Source organism: Pleurodeles waltl, chromosome 8 (genome assembly GCF_031143425.1).
Source record: "Pleurodeles waltl isolate 20211129_DDA chromosome 8, aPleWal1.hap1.20221129, whole genome shotgun sequence".
Lineage (NCBI taxonomy): Eukaryota > Metazoa > Chordata > Amphibia > Caudata > Salamandridae > Pleurodeles > Pleurodeles waltl.
In genome coordinates, this window is record NC_090447.1 from 632,314,969 (window position 1) to 632,335,082 (window position 20,114).

Consider the following 20,114-nt stretch of genomic DNA (forward strand, 5'->3'; position numbering starts at 1 on the left):
GAAAAGTGCAGGTAGTCTTCAAAGTATTATACCTCAGCTGAGAAGTGCAGGTACTCACCCTCTCAAGAAGAAGGGCAGACACCCAGGGGCATATTTATACTCCGTTTGCGCCGAAATTGCGTCATTTTTTTTGACGCAATTTCGACGCAAAACTAACTCCATATTTATACTTTGGCGTTACACGCGTCTAGCGCCAAAGTCCATGGAGTTAGCGTCATTTTTTTGCGTGGACACCTACTTTGCGTTAATTATATGCAAGGTAGACGTTCCCGTCTAAAAAATCGACTCCGAGGCATGTGCGTGGGATTTATACTCCTGGGCAAAAATCACGCCCGGGAGTGGGCGGGTCAAAAAAAATGACGTACGGGCGCTTTTGCGCAGTTTTTTAGCGCCTGCAAAAGGCAGGCGTTAAGGGACCTGTGGGCTCTGAAGGAGCCCACAGGTGCCCCCCATGCCCCCGGGACACCCCCTGTCACCCATGCCCACCCCAGGAGGACACCCAAGGCTGGAGGGACCCATCCCAGGGACATTAAGGTAAGTTCAGGTAAGTGTTTTTTGAAAAAAAAAATTGTGGCATAGGGGGGCCTGATTTGTGCCCCCCTACATGCCACTATGCCCAATGACCATGCCCAGGGGACAGAAGTCCCCTGGGCATGGCCATTGGGCAAGGGGGCATGACTCCTGTCTTTGCTAAGACAGGAGTCATTTCTATGGGGGTTGGGAGTGAAAAAAAATGGCGCAAATCGGGTTGAGGCGAAAAAATTGCCTCAACCTGACTTGCCCCATTTCTTGACGCCCAAGCTCCATATCCCCCTACGCCGGCGCTGCCTGGTGTACGTCGTTTTTTTTAACGCACACCAGACGGCGCCGGCGGCTAACGCCGGCTAACGTCATTCAATAAATACGGCGCCCGCATGGTGCTTCAGAATGGCGTTAGCCGGCGCTCATTTTTTTGACGCAAAACTGCGTTGGCGCAGTTTTGCGTCAAAAAGTATAAACATGGGCCCCAGTACCTGACAGTACCGGCCCATCTGAAGTACTGCCTTTGGAGGAACCACGCCTTTTCAGGGCGGCTCTCTGGTTTGACAGCCGGAATGTGGTATCAGGTGCGGAAACCAGTGCACCCCACGGTCTTCTGCACCTTTTTACTAAATTCTTGCCCATTTCCAAGGCATATTTTCACCTGCTTTTTTAATTGGGTTTGAGGCCGAAAATATTGTACCAACTGTAACTGACAACTGGGGGTCTATCCGTTGTTCGAGCAGCATTATACGAGCAAGAGGGCACCCCCAGTTCGCTGGCGTTAGAGGGCCTGAACTGAAGGGAAAGGCCCGGTTCTTCCCGCATGTACTAGGGAACGAGTCATTGAGTCTCAGGCAAGGCGGCGGCCCCATTCCACTCCATGCTGAATAGCTACACTAGTGTTCAGTTCCCCATTGATAATATTAACAATGCAATTTGAGTGATATACACAACATTTCCTACGATTAGTTTTTTCATGGCACTCTCTGGGTGCTAGATCACATGAAGAATGACTCTGCGCTACTATTTTACGTGATTTGACTACACCATTTTGCCTTCTAGAGCAACGTTTTTTTTAAATAAATTGTCCTGGGTGATTTTTATTAGGAGCCACAGTAAAAAAGAAGCATTTTTTTATGGGCATTTTAAATTAAACGTTGACTGACGCTCTCTGCTGATAGCTGAGCAATATCTAAGAAGCCATGGCATAATTCAGTATTTTACCATTCCACTTTGTCAGTTCCCCCCTTTTTACCTTCAACTGTAACAGTGCACGAGCGTATAACATTTTGCCATAATAAGTTATATGTGAGGAAATGTACATAACATATATTTTTTAAAACATTTCAAACTGAAAGTAGGATATATGTATCTCTTACAAATCACTCCACTCAAATGTAATTCAATCATAGCAGTAATTTAAAATAATTAGGCACATATTTATACTTCTTTTAGCGCCGCATTTGCGTCATTTTTTTTTACGCAAAAATCGGCGCAAACTTCCAAAATACAATTGTATTTTGTGTTTGCGCTGCTTTTGCGTCAAAAAATGACGCAAATGCAGCGCTAAAAAAAGTATAAATATGGGCCTTAGTGTATTTGGGACATGATTACTTGTGGCCTTGATACTTCCGGTATGTGCATTAGCTATTGTTACCACATATGTCAGAAGTATGTGTTTGGCTGCTAACACTACACTCCTGTAGTTCCCCCCGAAAAATTATTGAGTGTAAACTCCCTGGTAACTATCAGGACATGCAGCTTTTGCTGGGGTAGGAACTAACATCTGCATACAACTTCCCATTACCGAATAGAACCCCACAATCGCACCCGATGAATGCTGACCCCTGCAACGTAGGATTTCATCAGAGGTGACAAATATCTCCCAGTTTGTAAAAACCCCAAGGCTAGCAAGCGCAAATGTTTCAAAATATAACAAACAAAAAGTAGCTAATCACTCTTTTTAAACAACAACCTCTGTGACAGAAGCACATGAATGTCAGTCTGAACAATGTGACACTGATTTTGGAAACATTGAAATATGTATGTGTAACCAATGGCAGGGTCAAGAACAGTTTTGGGGCCTGCTCTGTTTCTGCATTGTACATCAGCACAGACAAGTACTGGTTCATAGACATATTTAGCATCCTGCATAAGATAAAGAATAGTTCTAAAGCTATGTTGTTCAACAGCATTGCTGACAGCGCTGGCACATCATGGGAATTAGGTTAGCGCTCTAGTTCTTCATTATAACTCTACCATCTTTGCAGACAGGTGTTAGGTAGCCAAGGTCTAGTGGTATGTGAGCTGCACCCATACTGGAGCTTGTCTAAAAAAATGGCAATGAAAATCTTAGCACGTTATTTACCTCTTAAGAGACCAGCACAAGTAGAGTGTGTAGGTATTGTACATAAGCCTTATTTACAATTCGTAGGGGGTTTATCATACATAGGATTGTGTAATCCCTGTATAAATGCATGTCTAATTGTTTTATAATCTGCAACTGGTGACTCACTCTGTCACCGATTATAAAGAAAAGACATCAGAACTCGCTATTATGAATTATTACAGTTGAGTTCTGACATGACAATGCCTCCTGCCAGAGCCAGCAGCTGAGGTGAAAAGTAGTACATCTCTTGGAGCATAATTGAAGCAGCTTCTTAAAGCAACTGAAAACAGAACTTGCTTTTCTTTCTTCTGCTCGATTTTATTATCTTACAATGACAAGCAGAGAATTTTTTTATTTTTTGCACTCCCTATATAGAGAAATGGTAGAATCTTTCTGCATGTTTCTACGCATTCTGAGCTTCTGCAACTTTTATTTTTTTAATTGACTTGTATTGAATTGATTCTAATATCTGTTACAATAAGTATCTAACAGGCTTTTGATGTGTTTAATTTTGCGCTATTTATTTTTTACTCTTCATGTTCGCAACATGTTCACTCTTTCACATGATAGAGCTATGCACCTAGGTTTTGAAAGGTTTGTAGCAAAGATGATGTTGTGACCATGTATTATATGGGATAAAGTACCCCGACATACATGATAAGAATATTGCAAGTCACCTCACAATTCCATAAACTTTTTAAGAAACTCGCCTTCGGCCTTATTCCTCTATATGGTTATGGAGCTTCTCTGAGACTTGCAATATCCATATAATACATGGCAAAGGGTATTGTATCCCTTACATTATAATGCATAAACAATGCAGGGCCAGATTAGGCGCCCATGATTTACAACAAGTGCAGGTGTGCAGATACCTAGAATTGGAAAATTACATGTAACTCTGCATAATTTCAACAACTTCAGGGTTGTGCAAACTGATATTGCACGCAATTTGTACTCAGATTTTGAGGCAGATTCTACCTTCCACAAACCATGGGCGGAAACACCTGTTATAGGCGCAATTTGCTCATGACTTCTAATCTTGTTTCAGACACATATGCGAGTTTGCCAAGAGTATCCCATTCATTATAATGTGGAACTAGAGAGAAAGATATAAGTCTTAACAAAAGACATCAGATGCACCAAGTGGAATTTTGCTTCAAAGGAGTAGTGCAGGTGGTCACTGTATCGGTGCAGTTATTGTCCTAATGCATGTGCAGAGAGCTTAGTCAAGGTTACAGAAGATAATGTGTTTTAGGACTGTGGTCCCTCATGACCCCCACCTCCTGCAATAATTGCAGCCTGGTTGGCGAGACCATTCCATGTTATTGCCAATCATGCACTGCCTTCATTCTCGAAGATGAATGACAACTCTTTCCTTTTGTGCCTTTCCTCAACATCCAATGCTGGAAAATCCGCGACTACTCTACATTTGTTGCATCTGTGCAGGTGCAATGATGCACTAACATTTACTTGTACCTAGTTTCACCAATGGAGGAGCGATTTTGACCCGACATCTGAACCAACATTTGAAATGACCGACCTGTGCAAAATAGTATTTTTGCACTAGTCTCTAAGTTGTAATGTGGTTTGTGCTTGTTCGATGTGGCAAATATTTCAGCAAAACTGCACCTGTGCAATTTGGGTAATCCCATCCCTGATGCATGTAAATGGTTTAAAGTCTATGAGTGCCTTTGTATTGAAGTTGCGGCACCCCTGAGACTGATCTATGTAACTTACAATGAGTGAATAAAAATGAGACATTTGCCCAGCTACAGAGGCTGCTTCATTTTACACTGCTTATATGCCATAGATTTTCTTAGGTGACTCCTTTATCCCTTTGCTGTTTTGCCCCTGTTGTACAAACACACACATTCTCCTTTTACTTACATTGAGTTCAGCTTAATTCTTTACATGTGACACCTACAGTTGCTTTTCTTCCCAAAATGCTCCTCTCATCTGGCTGAAAGTAATGCCATAGTTGGGTGTCTTACTTTACATAAGCAGGTCATATGTATTTTAACCTCAACACAAACAATTTAAGATACAGTTCTTAAACTGTCACTGCTACTCCAAGTCATTTAAAGCTATTTTGATAATTGTTATAGTATTACTTCTGTTGTTTCAGCTCGTTCTCTGGCAAGTCTGAAAGCTGCAGCACAGCACACTGTATTCCAAACAATGGCAAAGGTAGGTTGCAGATCTCTTCCCAGCAGTCGTTCTCTGTGTCGTATCCCACAACGTTCTGAGTAGGCACTTGACGCGAGTCTTGCCATTTCTTACCACCAAGCAGGAGCACTGTTTCCTCCACCACCACCAACCCGTAGCAGAAGCGGTCGTGAAGCAAGGGCCTCAGACGAGTCCACTGGTTTCTCAGTGGCTCATACTTCTCTATGTCACAAAATGGCTCATAAATCCCTAAGAAAGTAAATATGCCATCATTGACGGTAGCCATCTGGTGCCCAAACCGTGCAATAGACATGGATGCTTGCTTCTTCCATTGGCCTTCAAGGACATTAAAAGAGTACACATCCTTGCTTGTATTCGCTAGTTCTGCACACTTGCCTCCAGAAATGTAGACGGTCTTCTTGTAGACGGTGCAGGCATGTCCATGTCTAGAGAAAGGTAAGTCCTTAGTTTTGATCCATCTGTCTCTGCTAATGTCGTACACTTCAACTGACGCATGAACTGCCCCATCACCACCATTCCCTCCAATTGCAAAGATGCTGCTTCCAACAACACAGCATGAAAACTGAGATCTGTGCTCCAGCATACCAACAATCTGTACCCACTTGTCAAATCTTGGGTCATAACGATGTACCATATTTGAAGGCATTTTAGCAGTGCTCTTATTGTCATCACTCTCATGGACTGAAGTTTCTCCTCCGAGTACATAAAGAAAGTTGCCTACAACACAAACACAGTGATTTTTTAAATTGAGGGGTATCTGTGTTGCAGTCCTCCATTTGTGATTATAAACATCAAAAGCAAGTATGTCATTAACAAGCCTCTCATTTGAGGTTTCCCCACCAACCAACATTATCCACATTTTTGAGTTTCTTAGGGTGCAGGACTTGTCTTGCATGAGGGGCTGCTTGAAAGCAGAAGTGTGGTAGTCAATTGCTTTTATTATTTGACTTTTTGTAGTTGCTGTTAATGGAACAGCCGAATGTGAATAGAATTTCCTTAAATACTCCACAGGTACTAGGCCGAATCTAATATGCTGAAGTAGTTCTGTGGTGTACCTTAATCTGGACTTGTCGTATTGTAGCCATTCCAGGACCAAGTCCAATAAGCAGAGTTCCTTCAGCTTAGGTATATGGTCCGACTTCACTACTGCCAAGAGTGATCCGAGATTCAGCTCAAGCAATTCCGTTGACTCCAGATCGTACTCCAGAAGCCTCCCAAGGTTACTGGTGAGGTACTTTTCTGCAGCAGACAAGGCATCTAGAAGGTAGAACTTGGACGCAACATTAGCAAAGAAGCAACAGTTTTCCAGGTCCAGTCTGTTCACAATATAACGACTGCAGAGAGCAAGGGCTTCAGGCACCTGTAGATAGCTGGCCGCCTCCAGGGTGTCCTCTAGAGTTTGCAAGGAGAGAGACAGCCAGGATGTATAGATGAAATCCAAAATATGCTGCAGACCAGTGGGTGAGAGAACTTTCAGGTGGATGACGGTTGCCTTAGATTCTCTGGTATAGTCCTTAAACATTGCTCTGAAGTAATCACTGGTGCATGCCAGCAGGGATTTGTGGGCAGGGAACTCGTGCCCATTGACCTTCAGCAAAACATCACACAGAAAACCCTCTGCCCGGAGGCTTTGATACTGGCGTAGGACAGTGCCACAGTGAGACTTACAAAACGCCAGGAAGTAACTCATACTGCATGTTGAAGAGACAGGACAGAAGAGTCAACGGGTTTTGCTTCACACCTCAGTATTTGTGGCTGGACTTAGATGTTCCTCATCACATCCTCAACACATATGGAAAAGTACAAAGGCTGCAAAAAGAACTTCCAGAAATGAATGCAGGACAAGATTCTGCAAGCATGCATGTGATGACTCACATGATCCCCACCACAGATACATGTTCCAGGGCGTTCCCTTCTCCTCGTCTGCAGTGCATGCCGAATGGACGAGCAACTAACTATGCTTGTCATCAGGAATGTAGCCAAGGAGGTAAAAGGTCATCGGAAGTGATCTGTAATGATCAAATAGGAGGCCCCGCTTTTGGCAAACAGATCAAGCTCATCCTCTGCTTTGATAGACAGAAGGGTGCATGTACAATCCATCTGCAAGGAAAAGACTGACGGCGGAGTGGGGGCACCCCATCTCCTCTTCAGCAGGCCCCACGAGCCAGTCTGTGTTCATGCTGAGCTGTCTGTGGATGCAGTCGCTGCTCTTCTCTGTAAAAGGGAACCGGACTTCTCTTGTTTTTATCATTCAGTTCGACACCCGCCACTTGCAATTTGGGGCAGGTCTATCTGAGGACGGTGCATATCTTGATGATTCACCGAGAAGAGTTGGCAGAAATCTGAACAGGGCCTTGCTTCATGAGTGCACATTCACTCATAGTTACAAGAATAGCCAAGCTCGCTCACGGCCAGCTGCAGAGTCCCAGGAACAGATCACTGCCTTCCAAGGGAGGAGGGGAAAGGAACAACAAACATTTCCAGGCCCGCAGTATGGGCCAGCCGGCCTGAATGGAGCCGGGCCTGTTTGTACAAAAGTACAAAAGATCAAGCGCAGAGCAAGGGACGGAGACCAGTCTGACTGTAGGACACTTCACCGTTGGAGCTCAGTTTATGTATCTCAGCAGCTGGCATTTTGGAAGTCTGATATTTACTAAAGCCGCCTAAAAAAACAAGTGAATGAGTCAAGCCAACAATTCGAATACATAATTTTTCTTGTTTTTTAAATACATTTCTTTTGACGTTGAGCTGTTTTATGACGTCTGTATATTTTGGGGATAAAAATGCATGCATGCTTTAATAATTATATAATTTGGGTGCTTAACAATTCGTCCTTATGAAAGTGGTCAGGAATTTACAAAATGAACTCTAAATTATTTGGTGATCTGTGGATGCTAAGGCTATGGCTATGTCAACAAAGGAGGGGGTACATATAGAAGGACCTAAAGCTGCCACGTGAGGGTGTCTTCTAAGAAAGATATCCTGAGTACATGCAATGCCTATTTCGTCTCAGTAGGGCTGTGCTAAAGCAAGACGTGCTGCTATTTGTGGATTGGTTTCCCTCATAATTACACTTTCGTCAAATGAAAGCTTGGTAATACATTGTGTCCTTTGCTTTGCAGACGGTGTAAAGATCATTGTAAATGTAACTTTCTCCGTAAAATCTGCATTTATCTTGAGCTATCTTGGTTGAGAAAAGCCATGGCAGTTTAAAACAACCATTGGCAAAGTCAGTGGATCTGGCTTTTGACTGAAGAAAATGCTTGTTAATTAGTGCTGCATATTTTTGTAAGGATATTTAGGCCACAATGTTTATGTTAGACGACATTCTCATACCACCCATTATAAGGGTTGGATATTTAGGGCCAGATTTAAGAGAAAATGACAGTGTGCATCGCTGCACAAAATGTGCACCGTTGTGCACCGTCATTTTCACAACACAGGGATGCGCTGTATTTAATAGAATATGGTGCACCCCTGTGTTGCTCCCTGTGCCGGTGCAGAATTTGCTGCTGTGAGCCAACACAGCCATCCTTGCAAAGATGGCTGAGTTGACGGGGAGATTGCTTTTGTGCAGGAAGGATGCCTTCCTGCACAAAAACAATATTAAATAGCAATTTGCTCTTTCTATGTGTGTTGCATTCTGCAGCACACATAGAAAGAGCAAAAAACAAGGAGAAATGAAACCATTCTCCTCGGTGCCCCATGCTAACACCATCCCTTGGGTGGCGTTAGATTTTGACGCCGCCTCTGGTTTATGAAGACTCATAAATCTGGGGCAGCATCAAAATGCTATGGGTGTTGCTGTGGCTCAGTGCTGCATTTGAAGGGGCAGTATTTACAAGGTGGTGTTAAGCTACAAAAAGTGGCTTAATGCCACATTGTAAATACAGTGCATAACGCCACCGGAGAGTCACTAAAAGTGATGCTCCGGTGGTGCTAGGGGGTCTTAAATATGCCCTTTAGTGCTAAACATTGGCACTTTTAAAGAGTTAAAGATAAGGAAGGGCGAACATGCAAACTGCTTGCTTCATACTGAAGAGGAGTCTTCCTGCTCAATCTGCCTTGCAGGTTACACCTTGATCGAAGTGACCTCCCCCAGCATCACTGCTGACACCCTAAGGCATATCGCCATCATGAAGGGATAGTCAGCTGGCCTCCTGGTCAGAGCCTCAATGACAGAACAAGCTGCAAGCATCTTGAACCCACACATGGACAGAGCCTCAGTGAGTCTTAAGCGCCCAATTAGGGACCCTTCAGTCATAGACCCTTGGGGGTGCTGCAAAAGGTGCCCAGATAGGCAATATCCAAAACTTGGGACTTAGAATTTATTTTGGCTAAAACCTGCCCTGAGAACTAAGAACAGACCCGGATCAACCTGCTTTTTTATCCACCCAAGGTACATCGCCGGTTAGTCTGACTTTGCAGCAGCTCCCACTACATTCTACTGTGCAGCAGAAAATCATGTTTAGGGGTCCTTTGGCAAAGGGTATCCCACCACCTGGAAGTTTTGTTGGCTACAGCCACCAGCTTCATCCTGATGGAGATTTTCAACTTTCAAAAAGTGACAAAGTCCGAACAAAGAAATCTTCACAAGGAGGCACTTCCACCTCAGACACCATCTGCAGTCTTGCCATGCAGAACTTTTTCTTCTCTTTACAGTTTTCTCAGTTTTTTTTCTTTATTTACCATTTATTTAAATAATTGTTATTAGCCTATCCGGCCTTAACAATAATCACACAATAGATATCAATCCCTCGAACTCAATAAAAATCACATTAAGATAAAAACATCTCAATAAAAGGAACTATGCTTGAATTTTTGATTTAACATGTGCCAAAATGTATCCAATTTACCATGCATTATCGTAAAACCTGATTTGACCATAATTTACATAAAAACTTAACTTATTCTAGAAAAACATTATGAATCTAATATTTAAAATGTCTTATTATGGGACGAGTCATTTGGGGCCTTGCATTGCCTTCCAGCCATTTAATAAAAGACCGAGGCCTAACCCAGTTTACATTGCCCTGCACCGATTTCCCAAGCTAAGTAGGTACGGGATAACATAGGCTATTGTGCCTGTGCCAACTGTAGGTGCATTGATAGACGTAATTTCCATGCTTCCAAGATATAAGTTGAGACCTTTGTCACAATGTATTTCTCATCTGAACGCATACATAGCGCTTCCGCCTCCTTGCACTTCCTAACTCCGAAAGCTCTGAAAAGTGGACGAAGGTACAATTTACGGAGTCTGAGCGTAAAGTGACATAGTAAAAGGAAATGGGAAAGTGTTTCCGGACCACCATGAAGACATGGACAACATTCTAAACTACCCGGAGGAGCGGATTGCCATCTGTTGACCACCGCTGTCACTGGTAGTGTGCCCATACGGAATTTAAAGTAGAGAGCCCTTTTTTCCTCCGGATAAATACTGTCTATGAATATTGCTGGTTTAAGCTCTTGGTTAAACAAAATATACCGCTTGAATAAAGGGCTAAATGACTCGCACATAATCTCTGTCTTTCGCTCCCAATATGCCTTTTTTATGACAGCAAGACTAGGCCTTCCGATTTTTTCAGGATGGAGCCAAAAGCCATCCTGGCCAATAGCAGCCAGGATAGTTGAAATATGTTTAAACCAGGGCAGTTTCCAATGGTTTTGCAGCTTCATGATATCCTTAAGTACGTCTCTGAATGGTTTGAGAGCCTCTTTTGTCCAAATACGGATCCAGTATCTTACTGGAGCCAGAGCGATGTAGTCCTCAACCTTTCTCATTTGTAGATCAATTCTTATTGCGTTCATTGGTGTAGCATTACCTAGACAAAGTAATTGGCGTAAGAATTTGTTCTCGGTTACTTGTATTGATGGAATCTTTCTGAATCCCCAGATCTCTGCGCTGTAAAGTGCTGCGGCTCTTGCTTTTGTTTTGTATGCAAGCAGCGCGGAGCTCACGGAGTGATTGCCTGTAGCCTTTGCAAATCTGAGTACTGCTCCGGCTTGTTGGGCCAAGGAAATTCTGCTTTTGTAGATTTGTGGTTTCCATGTCTGTTTTTCATCTAATCTGCAGCCCAGGTAATCATAGGAGGCCACTCGGGCCAAAGGCTTATTATTTACCCTAAAAGTCGATTGCAACGTCTGTTTTTGGTTGAGAATCATAAACTTTGTTTTCCCCTCATTGATTACCATGCTCCTTGAGGTACAGAAAGATTCGAAGCCCCTAAGTAGACCATGCATTGCTATCTCTGTTCTTGCCAGTAATACGGCGTCATCAGCAAAGAGCAAGATAGGTATACTTTCATTGGCTAGTTTTGGCACGTCCAGATTTAATTCCTTCAAAACTTGACTTACTTTATTTATATAACAATTGAATAAGGTTGGGGCCAAAACGCAGCCTTGTTTTACACCTCGCTCAATTGGAATTTTGGCCGTATAATCATTTCTCGTAGAATATCTGACCCTGGCAGTGTTTCCTGTATGCAATAGAATTAGCAGCCTTAAGATTTTTCCCTGTATGCCCATGTCCGACAATAGCTGCCATAATGTTTGGCGATTTACACTGTCGAAGGCTGTTTGGAGATCCACAAAGACCAGGTATAATGGACTGTTTTTAAGGGTGGCGTATTTAGCACAGATCATGTTTAGCTTAAAAAGTTGGTCTGTTGTACTTTGGCCTCTCCTAAAACCAGCTTGGTGTGTTGATAATAAATCTCCGTCCTCTAGCCATTGGTCTAGACGCGACTGAATCAATTTGGCAAAAATCTTTCCAACACTATCAAGCAGTGAGATAGGTCTATAATTGCTCACCATGTCCCGAGGCCCTTTTTTGTGAATTGGAACGATTATTGATTCCTTCCAAGAAGGAGGGATTACCTCGTAATGCCAAACACTGTTGAATAGACGGGCTAGAGCAGGTAACCATAATGTTAGCTGGTTACGGTAAGCATCTGAAGGGATGCCATCTGGGCCTGCAGCCTTATGCGGCTTTTGAAGGAGGATAACTTGTTTAATCTCTTTTTCACTAAATTCCGGTATTAACTTCATTGCACGTGGAATGACGTGGGCTACTTGCGTGGAATTTGTGCTGGAAAATTCGTTAGAGACTAGTACATTCTGGGTTCCGTTTACCAATCTAAAAAGACAATTTGAAGATGCTGCGTAGGTCTTTTGAAGAGGAAATACTTTGCTTGATCTTTGATTTCTGCCTCCCAGCCCTTGAGTGAGGATGTTTGAGTTAATGGTCATCCCTGGTTCTGTCTTGGCCACTTCCTGATACAAGGCAGTAAAGTGCTTTACCCAAAGTTGAGGGTTAATATTCAGTTCTAGGTTTTTCGGGGGGCCTTCGCATCCCCACCTGACTATCTCCCAAAACTTTTTGGAGTTCCCTGCCGTTATTGCTTGCAGTAAAGTTTTCCAAAGTTTATGTGGAAATATCTTCCTTTTGTATCTTAATAATTTTTTGTACTGTTGCCTACATCCATGAAAATGTTGCTCGTTGGAATCATTCAAGTGCCGGTTCTTCAGTGCTTGTGATAAGGTCTTTTTTAGCTTTAAACACTCTTCATCGAACCAGCCCTCCATAATTTTAGGATTGATTTGAGGATGCTTGATCTTTTCCTTTTTTGTTTGCAGTAGCAAATTATTAAAGTTATGCAGGAGGGGTATAGCGTCATTATCTGATGGGTTTAAGAACGTGCTAAGTGATGACAACCAGGTTTGGCTGGGAACACTCATATAAGGTTCATCCTCATTTGACCTTAATATGTTTTTCCTGTTTGGTCTCATAGTTATTGTTAGGCTATTTCCGTTGAATGGAGACTCCGCCTTCCCTGGGCTCGTGTCCGGATGGACTATCTCCATTAGCAGTGGGTCGTGATCACTCTCGATTCTGTCCCTTATTTCCATATCGATGACGTAATGCCAGGCTTCGATGTTTATTGCCATATAGTCAATTATGCTTTGCCTTTTTCCAGTTCGAAAGGTAGATTTAAAGGTTTTATCTGACTTTGTTCTCCCATTTAATGTGCGAAGTCCTCCTTCTATTAATGCTTCAAAGATTAATTCTCCTTTCTTGGAGTATTACAACGTTGGATAAGAGGCGTTGGGATATTCCAAGCATAATCTTCCTCTGCTACTTGTTCGTCCCAGAGGATAGAATGAGGTTTAGTGTTGAAGTCACCACATATCAATAAAAAGGTTTTACAAGGTTGGAGAGAGCGATTGTTCATGTGACCTGGTACTGGGTTCCTCCGATCCATAGTTCTTTTGTTTAGGATATGTTCTTTAAGGAGCCGCACCCCTGGCGTAACTTGAGCCCGGCTGATAGGTGGGAAGTACACATTTACTATTTCAAGTGACCATTCCTCGTATTTGACTGCGAGCGTCTGGATTCCCTTGCTTTGTACGGTGTGAGTTACTACGGAGTTCCTCAGTAATGAAGTTCTAATCCAAATACTCAGACCTCCCGAGGGTCTTCCTTTTTTTTGCTTAATTGCAGGTGAGTGGAAGGTGGCGAACCCATCTAGGTCAATAGCATGTGTAGACCAAGTTTCTTGGAAGCAGCTGATGTCTTGTTTTTTAATGAATTCAACCCAGTCTTTATCTTCCATTTTGTTTTTTAAACCTGCTATGTTCCAGCTTAGAATTTTTAATATGGGACTGGTTTTATTTTTTATGTTCGAGTTATCCATTTTTTGCTACGAGCTTTTAAATGATTGCTCTTTGCAATTCTGTAACTGTGGGGAATTACCCCTACTGTTTCTAGGGGAATTAGCTACCAGGCAGAACCTCATGTTACTCAAGTTTATTCGTTCAGAGAGTTGTTGTTTGGAGCTGATTGCTCCCTGAAGTATCGAGCCGAAATTGCCTTTTGCCTCTTGCCTACGCATCATGTTTCGGTCTGTAGCTTTTTCAAGAAGTATTGTTGGATATAGTTCTTTTTGCGGAGTAGCAATGGATATTCCCCAGGTCTTCATCGTGTTTGAACATTTTAAGATCTGTTCTGCTATCCAAGGTGAGGCCCAGACTGTTTCTGTTAATTCCCCGTTCTCTAATTCTTTTTTTGGTATGAATCTTACTGAAAGGAGATCTTTAGTTGTTACATTCTGTAAGGCTGGCAGGGAGTTAACAAGACATAAGATGTTAGACCTATTCAGGATGTCGTGACTTCCTCTTGAGGAGTACTCAGGCATAAACAAGATCGTGGCTTCGGGGTTTTTAGTTGTTTCAGACCGGATCACAGTGTGCCCGCCACCTTCCTGCGACAGTCTACCTTGGAGTTGGGTGTTCTCATTTTGTCTGTCTTGGGTGGTAACTGCCCGACTAGTAGATATTCGATTTACCTGGCCTTTTTCCCTCCCCTGTTGCACTTCTTTGTTCCTTTGTTCTTCGTAGGGTTGCCTTTTTGGAGGCCAATTGTCCCTTTTTCCTTTGATTTCATTGGTTTCCAGGTCCAGTGCTGGGCGCGATGGTGCAGGCGAATCAGTGGTCCACCCAGGCTGGTTGCTGAGATTATAATTTCCAGGGCTGCCCTGAGAACAATATTTTGCCTTTGTCCGGGGTGCGGGAACTGGGGCTGTTGTGTTGTCCACGCGCATGGTTGTTCTTATACTTTGTCCGTTTCGTATATACTCTGGGGTCTCTGCCCTTCTATTTTCGCCTTTGCTATTATCTTGTTCTGCCCCCTCACTAATGGGGTTCGGAGGCTGCTGGTATTTTCCGTAGTGGTCTTCTACTATGTTTGAGTAGTGTACCTGAACTAAATGTTCAGTTTTTGTAGCTGGGAGGTGCTTATCGATACAAATGCTGGGTTTGGATGTTCCTGGGCTCCATTTGGGTTGTTCGTTGGCTGGAGGATCATTTACCTCGTTTATCCCATGATTTGTTCCAGGGTCTTTTCCGGACCACCTTTCTTTGTCTAAGTCATGCCCAGATGCTTGGTGTCCCCTGGGGCCAGTGGGTATGCGGTTTATATGGGAATGGTGAGTGCAACTTTTGTCGCACAATAATCCGGGATTTTTATTTATAAAGTTAAACACTTTATCAGTAGGTTTCTCAAAGATCTCCGACTTAATGCTTTTATCTTTATACTGATGTTGGGCGCTCTTGTCACCTGTGTTCCTGATTTCTCCTATTAGGCCTATCTGTTGTAACATGTTTAAGGCTTTTCCTGCTGGTGCTTTTTTTTTTCCTCTAGCTTTCTTCCATGTGTTTTTCCATCTGCCTGTTAGTTGAGGCCTTTTACCCGGTGGCCTTTTTTCTACTGTATTTGGGACTTTGCTTCCAAATTCAGGACTTCCATTTGTTCTCTCCCTCTTAGGTGTCTGATTTTTTACATCTGGGTAGTTCTCTCGTCCTGGGCCGAAGTGACTTTCTATATTTTCTTTGTCTGCTGGCCCTTCAATTAAACTAGATTCTGTTTTTCCTAACTCGTGAATGCACCCCTGTGTGCTTTTAAGGTTATGTTTGCAGTCTTCGATTATGTCCTTGATTACTTTTGGGACTTCCAATAGTTTTTCCAGCAGTGGTCCACAAACTTGTCCATCCAACTTGTCCATTTTATCGGCCACTGCTTGGTGCAACAGGTTTTCCCTAATTACGCCCTCTACTAGGGCCATCCTGTAATCTATAGACTGTATTGAGGATGTAAGTTGTTTGGTCAGTTCAAGTTGATCATCAAATTTTTGAGACTGGGCCATGATCGTTGTTGCGATTGAGCCCAGTGTTGCACATATAACTTTCATGATACTAAGAATTGGTTGGTCTAGTGAGAGGTCGTCTCCAATGCCACTTTGTTCGTTGGTTATCTGACCTTCTGGATTTTTACCTTCCTTTCCTCTGTGGCCTATGATTATACTACCTTCCAGGAAGTTTAGATCTTCTGATGTTATGCTGTTTAGTTGAGGGTCTGTGTTGCCAATAACGGAGTTGTCAAGTGAGGACAGCTCCAGACTGAAAGAACTACTGTTGAGTCTGCCCAGCATTGAATTAGTTTTAACAATTTGTCTTCCGCAGTGAAGCTGTGGCGCTGGGGTTTTATGGGTCTGTTTAGATGGTGAGCAGTCTGTTTCTGGACCCATTACATTTTGGAGTGCTGTGAATTCTGCTTGGGCACATTGTGGAGAGGATGTTAGTGAAAAATTCCCGGAGTTCAATAGTCCCGTTTGGGGGTCAGGATAAGGTGAATCGTTGCTTTTTCTTTGCTCTCCCGAAAAGTTGCTCCACTTTGGGGGGTTATTTAACTCCACTTCACCATCCCCAAGAGGATTACTCATTGGGCAGAATAATTGCGATAAACCAGCCGGTTGCTGTTGCTGCTGAAGTGGGCGAGTATCCTGGAGCCTGGTCGCTGGTAGCTCCAGTTCACCCCCCCCATGTTGTAGCCACCCACTTCCCCCGGTGGCTGTGATCGGAGGCCACTGGCTCTGGGACTTTGCGTTTGCGGCTGTTCTGAGTTCGAGTTCACTTGGTTGTAATAGTTAGTGATAGTGTTTGTTTTTGGTCTAGTTTTCCTTACTCCCGTAGATCCACCCGGGCCCGGGTGTGTCGGTGTATACTTATGTCCCCTGCACAGAGGACTTAGAAGGCCCCCCACAGTTCCGCCTACAGTTTCTCCTGCATTCGGTAGGGCACCCCCTGTATCGTCAGAGTCAGTATGGGCTGGCAAGCAAGGCAGTGTCACCACTTCTAATGTCCCGCCTGACTCTTCTCCTGGCTCGGAATCGCTTTTGTTGGCGGGAGACCCGAATTGGACACCCTCTGCTGTGTCTGCTGTGTCCTCACCTAGGTTTGCGAATCCCCCCTGGGATTGCTGGATGGTTCTGGGGTCCTGGTCCAGGTCCTGGTCCTGGTCCTGATCCTGATCCTGATCCTGGTTCTGGTCTAACCCTAGACTTTGTAGACTTTTGAGCTCCTGCTCCTGCTCTGGTCTTTGGGAATCCGCTAGGTGAGTGAACGCCTTATTGGCCTCCCTAGCCTTCTTTGTTTTTCCTCTTGTCCCAACCATCCTCCGGTTACCGTTCACTGCTCACTGCTCACTACTCACCGTTCACCACCCACCACTCACCGCACCCCTCCCCTTGGCTCCTTGGTTCCTTACTGGGTTCCTTCCTTCCTTGCTTGGTCTTTAGAAGAGACCACCAATCAACAACGGCAAGTCCCAGTCCAAATCCCAATCCAAGGCCAAAGGCCAACTAGGGCTATGGCTAGAGCTGTTGCTGTGGCTGTGGCCGTGGCCGTGGCTGGGTAAGGCTGGGTGAGACGACGTGGCGCGGTTGAGTACCGATGCCGGAGCCGAGGGCAGGAGCAGGAGAGGGAGAGGGAGAGGGGTTCAATGGCCGGGATGGTGGACAGGGACCCCCCCCCTTCCCACGAAGTCTGCTTACCCGGTCTCTCCTGGTCAGTCCTGGTCTCACCCGGACTGCTCTCCTACTCAGCGTCTTTTTCCAGGAGGGGGCTGTTGGAGGTCACAGGAGGTCCACAGGGGGACGGCCTTCCTTCTGGCTCCCTCTGACTAGTTTAATAATCTCCTTGGCTTCACCTAGTCCATGTGATGGCAGGGCAGGGCAGGGCAGGGGAGCAACTCCAAGCTCCAAGCACCTCTGGTACCCCTCTAGTGCTCCTCTCGTGCTCTGGGACTCCGGTACTCCTCTGGTGCTCCTTCTGGCTTACTGCCTTCTGCCTTCTGGCTTACTGGCTTACTGGCTTACTTAGTGACCACGCCGTAGTCCGCACCGTGACAGCGCTGGTGAAAAACAGGCAGCAGCCCTGGTCACACTCGCCTGCTCGCGGAAGCTGCTCCCCCTGCCAGCAGCTTCTGCACCCCGGACCGTGCTCACTCGGCTTCTCAGCTTCCCGGCTTCCCGCGGCTGTTTTCTCCTGTTAACACGGGGAGTGCCCCCAGACCGTGTGCGCTGGACGCCGGACGCCGCGCACCTCGCGCTCACACTTGCACTCGCGGTGAGCCAACCGTGACGCGAGCCACCCGGCACCAGCGCCGTACGCCTGAGCTCCTCTCGTCTCTCGTCTCTCTCGTCTCTCGTCTCTCGTCTCTCTCACAAAAATCCAACACTCCCGAAGATGGTAGCAAAAACGGAAAGCACGCCTGCCTATCCCAAAGAAAATACTGATGGACACAGCTATCTTCCTCCTTCTATTCTCTCGTGGCTCAAGCAACACGATAGCCGAGGCAGCTATTCTTCCTTCCCGCCTTCACCGGGGATCAATTCAAACCACAATCCCCGTGCACAGCGTTAGATTTTGACGCTGCCTCTGGTTTATGAAAACTCATAAATCTGGGGCAGCATCAAAATGCTATGGGTGTTGCTGTGGCTCAGTGCTGCATTTGAAGGGGCAGTATTTACAAGGTGGTGTTAAGCTACAAAAAGTGGCTTAATGCCACATTGTAAATACAGTGCATAACGCCACCGGAGAGTCACTAAAAGTGATGCTCCGGTGGTGCTAGGGGGTCTTAAATATGCCCTTTAGTGCTAAACATTGGCACTTTTAAAGAGTTAAAGATAAGGAAGGGCGAACATGCAAACAGCTTGCTTCATACTGAAGAGGAGTCTTCCTGCTCAATCTGCTTTGCAGGTTACACCTTGATCGAAGTGACCTCCCCCAGCATCACTGCTGACACCCTAAGGCATATCGCCATCATGAAGGGATAGTCAGCTGGCCTCCTGGTCAGAGCCTCAATGACAGAACAAGCTGCAAGCATCTTGAACCCACACATGGACAGAGCCTCAGTGAGTCTTAAGCGCCCAATTAGGGACCCTTCAGTCATAGACCCTTGGTGGTGCTGCAAAAGGTGCCCAGATAGGCAATATCCAAAACTTGGGACTTAGAATTTATTTTGGCTAAAACCTGCCCTGAGAACTAAGAACAGACCAGGATCAACCTGCTTGTTTATCCACCCAAGGTACATCGCCGGTTAGTCTGACTTTGCAGCAGCTCCCACTACATTCTACTGTGCTGCAGAAAATCATGTTTAGGGGTCCTTTGGCAAAGGGTATCCCACCACCTGGAAGTTTTGTTGGCTACAGCCACCAGCTTCATCCTGATGGAGATTTTCAACTTTCAAAAAGTGACAAAGTCCGAACAAAGAAATCTTCACAAGGAGGCACTTCCACCTCAGACACCATCTGCAGTCTTGCCATGCAGAACTTTTTCTTCTCTTTACAGTTTTCTCAGTTTTTTTTCTAAGTCCGAAGGTAAGTGCTGACAAGGCCCAATCAACCTTTTGTATCCAAAATGTGCTTCATCGCGTTCGGCCATATTTTTCAACTTTGAACTGGTCTTGAATGACTATATATCTGTAGCTGGCACTTTCATATTTTAGGTGCTAGGTTTTACCTAAAAATGTAAAAGTTCACAACTCATGTTCTACTAATTGTTTTTTTGTTGTTCAGATGTCAAATACTTTATGAAGATTTACTCTATTTTTCTAAATTGGTGTGGTGTTTTTCTTGTGTTATAACTTTATTGCTGTTTGTGTGCTGCATAAATGCTTTACAGATTGTGCCCAAATTAAGCCTGATTGCTTTTGCGCCAAGCCGCCACAGGGTTGAGTTCAGGTTAATTTCAGTTTTAAATACTTAATATCTAATATTTTGTAGAGCGCTCGAATGCCCGTGGGCGTCTTGGTGCTAACTCGGTCAACAGGAGGAGGAGACAGATGTAATATTGCTCTAATGGTTAAAACGTCATGTTTTAAGAGATTTTCTGAACGTCAGGATATCTGCAAAATATTTCAACCTTATGGGGAGAGCATTTCATAATTTTATGGTTTCGAAAAAGAAGCTTCTACCTCCCCAAGAGGCTGGCTTAAACCTTGGCACAGTTAGACACTTCGGCCCCTATTTATACTTTTTGGTGCAAAACTGCGCTAATGCATTTTTGCGTCAAAAAGTTTACCACCAGCTTGCATCATTCCAAAGTGCCAGCTGCGTGCCAAATTAATGGAATGCCGCGAGCCGGCGCTAAGCTTGGGCTAGGGTAAAAAAAAAGATGCTAG

The 20,114-nt window shown here is 44.5% G+C and overlaps 1 protein-coding gene across 1 annotated transcript; it reads right to left on the reverse strand.

Annotated features, from left to right (window-relative positions):
- Positions 1-1,606: 1,606 nt before the first annotated feature.
- On the reverse strand, positions 1,607-7,400 carry KLHL34 (kelch like family member 34). The gene has a single exon (XM_069204733.1). The coding sequence runs from the start codon at positions 6,786-6,788 to the stop codon at positions 5,019-5,021; it is 1,770 nt and encodes a 589-aa protein (XP_069060834.1). The 5' UTR covers positions 6,789-7,400; the 3' UTR covers positions 1,607-5,018.
- Between the last annotated feature and the right edge of the window lie 12,714 nt (positions 7,401-20,114).

What these genes read in the sequence shown, in the direction of transcription:
- KLHL34 (XM_069204733.1), bottom strand. Translation starts at nt 6,788, where the DNA reads ATGAGTTACTTCCTGGCGTTTTGTAAGTCTCACTGTGGCACTGTCCTA.